The following is a 12825-nucleotide window of genomic DNA, read 5'->3' as shown; positions in this document are numbered from 1 at the left end:
GCTTAAATGTCAGTGTCAGCACATTCCTTGAGTTAAAAGTTAGGGCAAGGGTTTCAAGAGATTAACTCAAAGCCCTAACCGTCAACCCTCAAGTCGGGTCCTCGGGCATCGCTGTGGGACGTGTTTAAGAAACTTCTGCTCGTTCCCTCAACGTACCTGATTCAAATGATCGGGGTTGTTAGCAAACTTCTACCAATCTTGTTGATGAGCTGTGTTGAGGAGGGCCACTTCTAAAATAGGGAGGACAGCTGCTCCCGAGGACCGGACTTGCTCAACTCAGAGGCAGCTACAAAAGTCTCCTAACCTGAACCCATGACTCACTGACTGCTGCAATCACGTGACACGCAGTTTTTGGGCTATGAAGATGACCAACCTCAAAATCGTAATAAACACAATCAAAAAAGGTTGCAGCTGTGCGGTAAAGTGCTGCCCAAGCCATGACGTCATTCAACTCTTCTTAATGGTGAATATATTTAATGTACATGACAGGAGAGCGCGTTCCAAAAATACTCAAGCCATGTTGTTGCTGTCATGATCTGTGATTGATGGTTTTGATTCCGTTTGATTCCAGGTGGGGAATCCAGATCATAAAAACTCCCCCAAAGTTTGGCTTTAGCCACAAGTGCTTCCACACATGATCAACCCAATAATCACGATGTAATCGAGGATAAGATAACCTAGAGACAGAACAAATTCAACACGTCAGTGTGCTAATATTTTGGTTTGTCGAGGTGTGAAAAGGGATTGAATAAAAAAAAAATCCTTTCTGGGTGAACCGTGCACAGAACACTGCAGAGGGGGATCGATTTTCCCCAGGGGTTGTATTGGAAAGCTATTTTCTATTTAGGAGGCCTGTCCGCACGAGTTCCTCGGCCGCCCGCTAATGCAAGCATATGGGACTGACTAAATGGAGCATGAAAAAGAGCGGCTCCTTCACTCAATCCCTCCATCAAAATAACAAGCACGGTGTCAGATATTTTTTCTGGCCTTAAGCTTCATGGATGGAAAAGCAGCCGATGCAGGTTAGCTCCAACATGCATCGAGAGGGGCGTAAACAGCAGGTGTGTCTCCCAGAGGGAAGAACGCAAAACAAAACCGGTGAGGATAATGAAAGCGATCGCTGAGGGAAGTGAGCGATTGGTTTGGTTTAGATTAGACGAAGCGCTGATGTGGCTCGTCCCTCTGTTCCTTCGCCACAAAGCTTCGGCTCTGTTGTTTGCTAGCCTAAGCGGTGCATTCAGAGCTTCAATTCCTGCACGAATGCAGGGGAATGTGCTTGGTGATAAAATAGAGAAGTTGTTGGATGGAGTGGGGGAATCATTAATACCACCATTCCAGTGATTCCTTTGCCTTGTAAATCTTAATTCAATCCCGCCGCTCAGACACATGTAGACACAACAGCAATGAGCGTGGAGATAAAGGAAAACCTTTTCGTCAGGGGAGCAATCGGAATCACAGGGGTTGACAATTCAGGCTTTTGACTGGTCTGTTGACAACAGCCATTTTTCAATTTGCATTCTTGTTCATTTCCCGTTCGAAATGAAAGTGTGCATAATTCAATTGCCAAATGACATGTAAAATTTCCTGGTTGGCTACAATTTGTTGAATTTCATAATTGAGTCATAAAGAGTGAACACCTGCATTGAATACATAAGCAAAGTGCAGTGAGCCGTTTTGAAATTGTTTCTTGTGGGCGTAAAAACTCGCACTGTGATTTTATATGAGCCACGCATAGTTCCTGTGTCCTAATCTGAGATTAAGCACAAGAGGTCCTCAAAACCTTGAGTGTCATCAGCGCTACGCAAGCGCTGTTATCTTTCCAATAACTAATCTAGACGCCGGCACGTGAACAGAGAGAGAAAAACGTCCACAGTAGCTTTGAAAGATTGCGTGGAATGGCTGACAGTTGCAAAATCAATTTCCTGAACTGACCGCACAGGCAAAATGCGCTGCCTAAAATGTGAAAATGAAAATGTCAGTGCAGCCTGGTTGCTATCTGCATGTTTTTTTTTTTTAAATCCAACTTCTTTTCACTCTGTGTGCGTTTTCATTGTAATCATGCAAAGCGAGAGTAGGCTTGTCCAGATAAATCATCCTCACTTGGGCAACTGCACCAAACAAGATTGTGAATACACTGCCAGAAAACACACTCGAGAGACGTAAACACAATCACCATTAAAGATGAAACATAATGACGAGGGGTGTTGTTAGAACAGAAAACCAGATTAGATTGCAGCCATGTTTGACATTTTTCCTCTACTTGTTGAACGTGTGGTGGACCAAAGCAGCAGGATCTCAAAACGAGTAGACATTCAAGCAGATGTCGGGCATTGCTTTGAGACCCAAGACAACCCTGAAATCAGTGTACAACATGTTTCCAAGGAGATGACACCCACTTTCTCTTTGTCTAACTCCAACTCACTCGCATAGAAACGTGTTCATGAGTATGCAGTGCGGACCTTAACAGGGATTTAAGTACCACTAAGAGAACACCGGGGCCAGATGTTTTGCTAACTCCTGAAGGTTGAAGCCTCTATCTTCAACAGAGTCTGTAATTAGTGTTTACCTAAGCACAATGTCCTCATTACTGATGGAATTTCAGCCTCAGGTCGGCAAGAATATCAGTCCTGACCGAGTCGTGACGTGAAATGCCTTTCTATATGCCTCATTCTCACTATTTTTATGCAAATGTATACACTGGAGTCGACAGTATGCTCTTAGCAGACAGTGCAAGTGGGCTGAATGCACACAAAGTTGAAGTTATACGAGTGCATCTCACTGAAAAAGATTCCAAAAGGGCCATTTGTGTCATTAAATGTGGATCCAACAAAATCCACCAGTGTTCGTCTTTACATGGAGCGTATCCGTATGGTATATGTACATTTATTATTTTGCTGCTGGTGGTTTTTGAAGTCCACCTTTTAATGGGGTATCGTATTTCTGTGCAGAAAACCCGTCGAGCTAGATATTGGAGGGTAAGTTCTACTGTTGAAATGAGGCTTACCGGACGGTGGACTGGTAGACGAGGTCCTCGCGCCTGCGGTAGTCCTCCATGTGAGAGTAGTTGGTGTTAAACATGGCGTCGTAGGTGAAGATTTTCTGCTTTATGGTGCCTCCGTCCGTGACCTGTGAAGCGAGAAAAAAGGGGAGAAAGGACAGGACACTCGTGATTCATCTGCTGATGGATGGGGCGGGGCCAACCTTTTTGCACCTTGAGCTTTGCCAGCACACAACCTGTTGTCCACGGGGCCCACAGTGGAAGAGATATGTGTAATTGCCTCATTGATTAATGTTCTGGAATGATAAGTCCGTAGAGATCGGAGCAACGCCGGCCCATCCAACATCTGCTTATTGGATGGCATCCGGGAGTCTCTCCAGTGTATACATGGTTGAACTTGCAGACACGATTGGCATTGAGAGTTGCATTCTGCACTAATAATGGCTTTCCGAGGAAGATATTCAAAAGGCGGCTCTCATCCTTTTTTTTTTCTTTTCATTCCACTAACATCCACAGGATTGCTAAGGTCACTTAGCATGTGAATGACAGTGATTTCTTCTTTTCCGCGAAAGCTTCAAGCTGCCATAAAAGGAAAAAAAGGGCTGACAGGATTTTAATGGAGCCGCCTAATGCCGCTTTGAAGAAGAAAATTGTTTGGTGGGCCTGGAAGCAAGCCCTCTTTGCCTTTTTCTAGTTTAGAAGGTATCCTTCACATCACATTTTCTCGGTTAAACAATGTCTTGATTAGCCGTTATAGTGTACGCACAAAGACAAATCATATTTCCAAGAGCAACCAAATGTTTTACAGAGAACCGCTTGCCTCCGGAGAAATCACATTTATTTGAACGGACGTGCATGCACGTGTTCAGTTTGACAGCAGGCGAGCCAAAGCGGCCAATGGCGTTCAGCCTTTCCCGACACTGTCTGCGAACGCTCGTTCACCAGAGCGAGCGAATGAGCGAGCTGTCAAATGGCACCGGTGCAAAATGGCACAGAGTGACATTTTGCCAGTGTCAGAAATAGAAGCGGGCGCTAAGTGAAGGTAACAATAATGGTGGCTCCGAACTGGGCACAAAAGGGGAGAAGTGGGTCCACGGCCAATCACATTTCATATGTTCAGAAGCTCATATGTTAACCAAAGTAGGCCATTACCAATATCATCGCCTGATTGCACCACGGTTAAATCATGCAATCTTTATACATCTTCAGAGGAATCGTTATAGCAGAGCGACGCTGAGCACGGAAGCTGAGTCGCAGACTAAAAATAGTTCACATGAACTTGCGTCGTCCTTGAATATTTTGCAATGACAATTGTAACGGCTACACAAGGTCGTTTTTGATGTCAACAACAAGGAAGTAGTGGCCCTCATGAAATTGCTTCTTCCTATCCTGAGGCCAAATACAGTGCTACCTTAACTCATAACAAAGCAATGTTAATCAATATTAATTAAAATGCTGATAATCCATTCCAGCATCCCCAAATACAACGCATACTAGCACTGCTTTATGAAATATAAATACATAACTGTTTTCTTTTGGGGGGGGGGGGCTGTAATTGCTCATCAACTCCATAGGTGGCAGTAGTGCTAATATTTTTTTTTCATTTTTTCAGGCAAAGCCCTCACAAACCTTGATATAAGTCAATGTACAAAGCATCTGCGTATGCCCTCTGCCCCGATTCCGAGTGCTTGCAAAGAGGCTCCAGATTGGGATGTGCGTGGGCGGACGGAAATTCGATCGGGAGGGCGTGCGGCGACAAAGAATAGCATTTGATTGCCGTAAAGTAGCATCAGTTGAGGAGGGGAAAGCTTCTCTGCAATCTAGGCCACGGCATGCACACAATGCACGGCGCCTCCCCGACACGCAAGAGTCACCTTCTCTGTTCTGGACGGCGGCAGATAACGCATTCGGGGGTGAGAGGGGAGGCTGCCACAGGTGGCTGAGAATGAGGGAGGCCTGCATGAGATCTCTCCAGACGCAGCGGCGCGGCTTTTGCTTTGACGTCACACGTTAACACAAAGCTTCCTCCAGCTGCCGGTCTGGCCACACGCTATTTAAAGCCGCAGCAGCGGCACGGGCAGCCGCTGGAGGAAATCGGGCCCGATTCGCCACAGGACCACTGAGAGAGATTCAACCTGAATTTTTGCATTATCATCACCGCGGGCCACGAGACCACACTGAGGCCTAATACGGTCGAGTCACCCACTGCTAGATGCCGCAAATAGCAAAAGTCTATTATTATAGTGAACCGGAAATATTCCTAAGGAGACCCACAATTAGCAACTCTCTAAGTGTACATTGAATTTGCATGAGGGAATCACGGTTTTACACGATTTTCTTTGTGATCTCTGAATCTGGTCGCGAATGCCAATGAGAAGCTGCTTCACGCTTAAAAATAATTATGAAACAAAAAAGTCTTAATGAGATTTATTCCTATTGAGCCGCTCATTAGCAGCCTGCGACATGCCGCGACAAAGGAGATGATCAGAGCTTTGTCATGAAGCAGCTTGCTACTTTTTTTTGTCCCATCCACGCTAATTTGCCTAATGGTATTATCACATTATGGGTCTTTTTGAAACAGGCGAGGGGGGGGGGGGGGGCGTGTAAAGGGTGGCAAGGCGCAAAGGGGGGCATTGTCTTTTGGTAAAATGGCGATAATTGCCGTACGCAGAAGAACAAATCAAAGGTTGGAATTCTTCATAACATTTAGACCTTCAAGTCTGGATGTGGAGTGAGGGAGTGAGAGCAGATCTGGGGGTCCTGTAGGATTAAATTATTAAAACATTGGATAGATCACATAAAAATTTCACATCATAAAAACATTGTAAAGTGCTTTGATTTATGACATAAAAGCTGTCCTACCACTTTTCAAATACTAATCCCAGTCGAAGCCACTTATGGGAACACTCGTCAAATAATGATTTGTGACTTCAAAATGGTTGTCTATCAATCACTGACAAAGAACTCATTTAAATACTTTTATTAGTGTGCCCTTATCATTACCAGTAGTACCAAGGATTTTTTTTTTCCCCATTACGAGGAGAGATGGGGCCACACCTGGCGAGTGGGGGGGCCATCAGAAATCGGTGCAGTCCCAGTTTAGCCTCTCCAGATAGGAAAAACAGATTTTTTTGAGCGTCATATACTTACCGTCAGCTTTTTTTGCAATGTTTCCGACGTGATATTAGGAAAAAGGTTGGGGCGGACCTTCCAAATGACGTTCGCGGGTTACGTGCGCCACCGAGGGGAAGACGGAGGCCGTGTTGGAGGTATCATTCGTGCATTTAGCTGTTATGCAAGCGAGTTATTGAACGCCATCTGAGACATGCAGGCGTGCTTATTATAGCAGTCATTGTGAGCGAGACGGGCCGTCAGCTGCAAGGAGGTGAAGAGCGCAGCAAACTAGGTCGGCTTCTCCGTGTTGATTGTTATAAAGAGCACGTACAATCCACATCATTAGGTACACCTGCAGTCCAGGGGCCATTATATTAGCATTTACATATTTTTTGTTTTTCCTGAATCATAAGTATTTATCAGTCTGGTATATGGGCTGCAGTAGCAGGGTTGCTCCATTGTAGAATTGCATCCTGATAACATTGGAGAATTATTAATTGCCTAAGATTGGAATCATTGTGTTTATTATACCTAGGGAAGTAATTTAACAAATCATCACAAAATTGGGTACATCAATATCATGACATTTGAAAGGATCCATGTACAAAATTGGACAGGAAGTCAGACATTTTGGTTTTGGTGCAAATCCCAATTTGCCTCAATAAGATCCAATCACAAGCAGGTATCCTCAAGTGATAGGTGATGAAAATTTGCTTTTAATATGGGTGGAGCTTGGTGACAAAGTTTAGAGCCAAACGATACTGCTCAAATGTTGCTTTCAATTTGTTCAGCTTTTGGGTTGGATCTCACTAGAATGTGAAGGTGATTAAATTTAGATGATTTAAGAATGCACTTTTTAAAACGTTTCTCAAGCTCCATTAGCCCTGTTTACGAGCCGCCGTTCTGGTGAACTTAAGAGAATGTCATTGACAAACGCAGTGTCTGAGGTCATTGATAGCACTTCAATGGTTTGCGTTGACTCCCCCCAATATTTTCTAATGGACTTTAAAAACGCAGTGCACCCAATTTAAAGTTTTGCCTGTACCGTATATGTTTTTCATTTTGATTTTGCTAGCAATGCAGTTTTGAGAATGTAGCATTTGCCATTTTCTCCTTCATACATCAAATGAGGTCATTTGGAGTGCAACGCAGACGCTCTGAAAAGACACCGAGGGCCTTTGCGGGCGAGACGAGTCCGCGTATGTTTGCAGCCTGCCTATTTTTTTTCTCCCCCGCAGCCGCTACCTGCAAGTGCTGCTTGACGAATGCGCGAGGAGCGCTCTTTGAGCCATTCATCACAAAAGCAGCTGGGGAGAGCGTCGCCATGCTAAAATAGACCATTTTCCCTCCTTCTTTAAATTGTATAATTGAGTTTATTATGATAAAGTGTCATCTTTGTTCCCATTGTGGGGATATTCATCACTGGGACAATTCTCAGACAAGTATCATCTGAAAGAAAAAAGTTCTTTGAAGGTAAAAAAAAAAAAGGTAAATGCAATAAGCTACAGGGGTAATTTCATTTACCCTTGGGGAATAAAATATTGAAGTCTCTGTGTGGGATGAAGTTGAAATAGCCCACTTCTGGAGAACAAATCCATTAAAATGGAGTTTCATTTTAATAAGAGTAATTACCGGTCAACTTGGGTAGCATGTCGCTCCTTGAAATGGAGTTTTTTTCTTGTTCAGTACATCCAAACTTATTACAAAATGTGTTTATGATTTCCACCTAAAAAAATGATGACTCCATGTGTGAAAAAGTCTCGACTGAGCGACACGATTATGCCGGTTAGAAACGACAAGTCTGCGTTTTGCTTTGTCTTGGCATTTTGCTGTCCGCGCGACACTCGGCATCGGGCTCATTTCATGCATGAGTAAAATTCTCAATTCCTTAATGTGGCATGGGCCCTTTTCCATTTTTAATAAGACATGCTTGATGTCAATTGGAGCGGGAGGCTCTCATAATTAACTGTTATGAGGATGACTCGGGCGCGGCGTTCTGCTGAGCTAAGAAACCAACCATTTTATATGAATTGCTCTTATTTGACTTGTTAATGTCACATGTAAAAGTCTTCCTTGGTGCCATTGCATTACAATGCAGTCAATGTCAACACATACCGTATTTTCCGCACTATAAGGCGCACCGGATTATAAGGCGCACCTTCAATGAATGGCCCATTTTAAAACTTTGTCCATATATAAGGCGCACCGGATTATAAGGCGCACCTTCAATGAATGGCCTATTTTAAAACTTTATCCATATATAAGGGCCGGACTTTGGACACGCCTGCTGTAGTGGCTCAATATTGGTCCATATATAAGGCGCACCTGATTATAAGGCGCACTGTCGGCTTTTGAGAAATTTTGAGGTTTTTAGGTGCGCCTTATAGTGCGGAAAATACGGTACGCTGGAAACACAACTTTTATTTGCGTTGGACTGCGAATTTCATTTCCCCTTGCAGAAACTGTCCTGACATGTTGTCCCATTTAAATTTGATCTCATTTTTATCTCGTTTTTTTTTTTTTTTGCTGGATATGTTGTGCTCGTCAATGCAGTCCTCGGCTAGGCAGGTGTTCCTTGTTGTCTTGTACTGAGTTGCCCGTCGGTCCAATGTTTGCAGTTCTGTTGAAGTGCCACCCTGTAGTGTCGTGTGTGCTTTTTGGTTCCTTATTACTTTTGCATTATGTTAGACTTTGCTCAATTTTTTCCTGAGTCTTAATTACTTTTTTTTTTAATTTCTATTTTGTTTGAGAACCTCCTGTATTCGTGTCTCACTTTAAATACTTCCCTGCACTTGAGTTCTCAACTAACGTTACATTTTTGTTTTGCATCAAGCAATGAGAAATTCATGTAGAGAATTGAATCAACACAATCCTGCAAAAAAACAAACATGATGCTGAATTTTAAAATGTCACTCACGGTTGAGCGTGAGCTTTTGTGAAAGCTGAACGGTGAGTATTTTTTACATGTGCCTAAAGTTGTGAAAGTGAATGAATTTGAAGCAGGTGTGATATGAACAGATCCAGTCATACTTTGTGTCTTGTCACCGGGGATGCCGGCAAGCCAGAAGCCTATCGGCGCATCTCGGCCACTTTACAATTCACTTTATCAGTTTATCACTAGCGCCACCGCTAAACCAACTCTATTTATCCTCAAAATTAATTTGAGCTGTACGTTCGGGCGCCATTCCGGCTCCGATAGTGCTGAGGCGACAGCTTGCATCGGAGATAGCCGCGCAGCTTTCGAAGGATGCATTGCGAAAGCCGAGCGACAGATTTATCTGACGCTGTAAATCGTGACTGCTTTTCCGCCTAGCCGGGCCTTTTATGTGTCCATTTGAATGGTGTAATTAGAGCTGTAAACAAGACGCTTTGGATGCCAGATCTGCAACTCTGCCGCATGGGCACTGTTTTCAGCCTTGCCCTTTCAACCTTACGCTTCTCCCTGTACTCACAAAATTCACTACAGTACAATAGCAACCCACATCCGGAAAAAATAGAGCACTCAATCCGTGTTGTCGCTTCTCACGTTCAAATAATAATAGAGTAACAAAGTAGACGCCACTTTGTGAACATAATATGTTTGCGAGGTCAAGGGTACTGCAGAAATCTATCCGCGAGTGATTTTCCGCTCGGCTGCGCACGTCAGGACACTTACGTCGGGCTTATATCCAGCTAGATTACAACATGTAGTTTTTAATTGGGGACTTCCTTGCGAGAGCATGCTGGCAGATGCAAACCTTTTCTCACTTTGGGCCGACTACAAATAAATCATCCTGCTCTCCATGTCCCTCTACTGGCAATCATTCAGATTTGGAGAATATTTCTATCATGCAATATGAGGTTTATGAGACCGTGGAGTGAGGAGCATTTTTCCAATGTGCTTTGGACTTGTGTACACGGTGCAGAACGAGCGGCGCTCGCTCAACTGTTACTTTGTCAACACGGCTAAGCCCGAGTAAGCCATTTTGTTGGTAAATGACTGCTAATGCCACAAATCAAAATGCAAATCATGGAGACCTAATTCGCATAGCATATGCTTTTATAGTGCCTTTTTATCCACTCGTAAAAAAAATGGAGGATTTCATATCGCCTCTCCAGCTTTTTGAGTAAGTTTGACGACATGCCCTCGTGTATTTGCTCATGGTGGTTTTACTGACGTGTCAACCATGAGCGTTTTCCGACCTAGTCTTCCATTGTCTGTCAAAACAAGTAAAATGCTAACCAAGTGTCACATGACTTACAAAGATAAAGCAGTCATCGACATCTGGATTAACTATCTTGCAGATTTCAGCCGGCTGAAAAGTTCATCAACAATATGAAATGCAGCAGCGCTTGTTCTTCTACCCCTAGAAAGCAAACTCACTTGACATTTATCATCTAAATAGCAATTTATGGCTCTGTGATAAAGTCGAGAGACCAAACACCTTCCAAAACTAACAGCGGCGCTGCTTTGGGATTCTGAATGAACAGTCACAGCAGTAACGTGTGAAATAAAAATATCTCCAGACACGATATCTATATTTCATAAGAGCAATGCAAGCCTTGTCGCTTCCATACCAAACAGCGTTTTCTCCCCGGCAACATCGAGACTTGAGACTTGTTGCTGCCGCTCTAAATCAAGACGCAAACAAAATGCTTTTATCTTAACTAGGACGCCTCAAAGCGACGTTCATTTATCATACATCAAGCGCAAGATTCAGCTGTTCCTTAACTTGGAGCAGCTTTGTATCAATATTTACAATTTGTAGTTTCTATGTGACCTGAAGGTTATTTGGGTTGTTGTGAGTCTTCTCTTTCAATTCCAGGATTCTGGTTGACTTTTAAGATTTTGTAAAGTCACAGCGGTTTTGATCAAGGAAAAAAATAATGTGTCCTGCTGGCCACTAAATCAGGACAATTTTATGGAACAAATAGTTGTTCATGTATGTGGGCGGTTCTGATCATGTCCAGGTCAGCAGACCAATTACAGTTGCCGGAGCTGCTGAAGCTTGGCTGACATTTCCTGTGATGGCTTTGTTGGACTATAAAAACATATTTTTGCAGAAAAGCCATTTTTTGTACCACTTAGTGCTTTTTCTTTTTTCTACTCGCATGCATCACCTGTTGTTTTGAAAGCCTGAAAATGTGGAGAGGGTTGTGATGAGTCTAGGTCATTTTGTAAAATGCAAATTTTTGAAACTGACGGGGCCTTGACAACCATCGGACTCGATTTGCTTCTCCGAAATGGAAAATGTTGATACATGCAATGGCTTGCATAAATATGACATTTAACTGTGTATGAATTTTGACTACAAAAACTTTAGGAAATATAAATTAGATTTTCATACTTCAACTGTGTAAAGTGACAGACTCAAAAACCACGACTCAGTTTTCGATCCAAGCTGATTTTGCCCGTTTTCCTCGACTGTACAATCTACGCTGTGAAAAGCCATCAGGGCAGGAAATGAAGTGTTGACCGCTGCTTTAAGTGATCTCTAGCGTTCTTCCAAATTGCTCATTGGCTGACAGAACAAGTGCACTTGTGCAAAGTGGTGAGCTGATGAGGAGGGCAATGAACCCGCAGCGCCATTTGTTCAGTCCTGACTCCAGCGTAAAAATAAGAAAGTAAGTGACAAGCTGAAGTGATTAAAAGCGCAGAGCCTCGCGCTCATGTCTGGGGGCCCTCGCCATGTTTTTGTAAAAAAAAAAAAAAAAAAAAAGGAACTCGAGTGAAGTGATGCAATCTGGAGCCCTCGGAGACGCTCGGCGTTAATGACCACGAGGAGCAATTTTGTGATGTCCTGGATGAATATCCTTTGGCCCCCCCGCTGGGGCCCACTCCTCTGATGCAGTTAAGAGTCTCAAACCTCGAGGTCAGTGACTCATTTTACACCGACCAAAATCTATTAGAAAAGCTATCTCTCTGCACTCGCATTAAATTCACTGGGGAGGAGAGGCTTCTCACTAATTGTTTTTTTCTTGGCTGCAAAAGCGGCCCGCTTCTCGTAGTGCCAGTGGACCTTCTCGCCATTATTAGTGTAATTAGTGAAGGGGTCGTGCGTTACTCGGGATAGTGTGGCAATGTTGGTAGTCTTGTGCTGTTAATCTGGAATGGAGTCTCTTTGCCTGATTCAACATGAAATCAATGCCCAGACGTTTTTGAATCTATCAAATTAGTTCTCTTTGGATCCCCTGAATAAACGTATTGACAACTCACGTGACTTTTTAAACTCCAATTATGTTTGAGCAAAGTGAACAAAATCCAAAGTGACACCTTGAGTTGGAATTTCAGTTAAATTAGCACAAACACTCGTCACGGGAGATTGCGAAATGTGCTTGGTAAAAAGCCATCTCAAAAGAATGTCACGTTCAAAAGCATCGGGTCGTGCGCATGTCACAGAGCGGCAAGTCGGAGCGTAAAGTGCTTTGCGTGACAAGTGGTCATTTGAGAAGACTCAAAACACATCAATTTCAAGACAAGTCTTGAGCGCTTGCTCTCGCACTTTATTCAGCAACACACTCCCGTAACAGTGACATGGCAGAATTATATTCTGTAGCAATTGCTTTTTAGGATGAAACAGAAAGGAACGGTGGTCAATTAATGAACCGTTTCTTGTCAAAATTAATGGTTCAATGAAAACCATCCACCTACCGTATTTTTGGACGATAAAACCCAACGGATGATAAGGGGGAGTTTCAAGAAACGCGTCAGTTTGGGAAAATGTCAATCCAGG

General features: G+C 43.4%; 1 protein-coding gene across 3 annotated transcripts in view; it reads right to left on the bottom strand.

The window, feature by feature from the left end:
- igsf21a (immunoglobin superfamily, member 21a) overlaps positions 1–12825 on the bottom strand; it is a 100789-nt gene that overhangs the window by 46984 nt on the left and 40980 nt on the right. For 2 of the 3 annotated variants that reach the window (XM_037251914.1, XM_037251915.1), the window contains exon 3: positions 3005–3126. In XM_037251914.1, the coding sequence (XP_037107809.1) occupies positions 3005–3126 (122 nt within the window). Of the gene's footprint in view, positions 1–3004; positions 3127–4872; positions 5747–12825 lie in introns of those variants that run through there. The other variant, XM_037251916.1, reaches the window with a different exon arrangement.

Source organism: Syngnathus acus, chromosome 5 (assembly GCF_901709675.1).
Source record: "Syngnathus acus chromosome 5, fSynAcu1.2, whole genome shotgun sequence".
NCBI classification, from domain to species: domain Eukaryota; kingdom Metazoa; phylum Chordata; class Actinopteri; order Syngnathiformes; family Syngnathidae; genus Syngnathus; species Syngnathus acus.
Note: the sequence above shows the minus strand (reverse complement) of the source record. Positions and strands in the feature narration are given on the sequence as shown.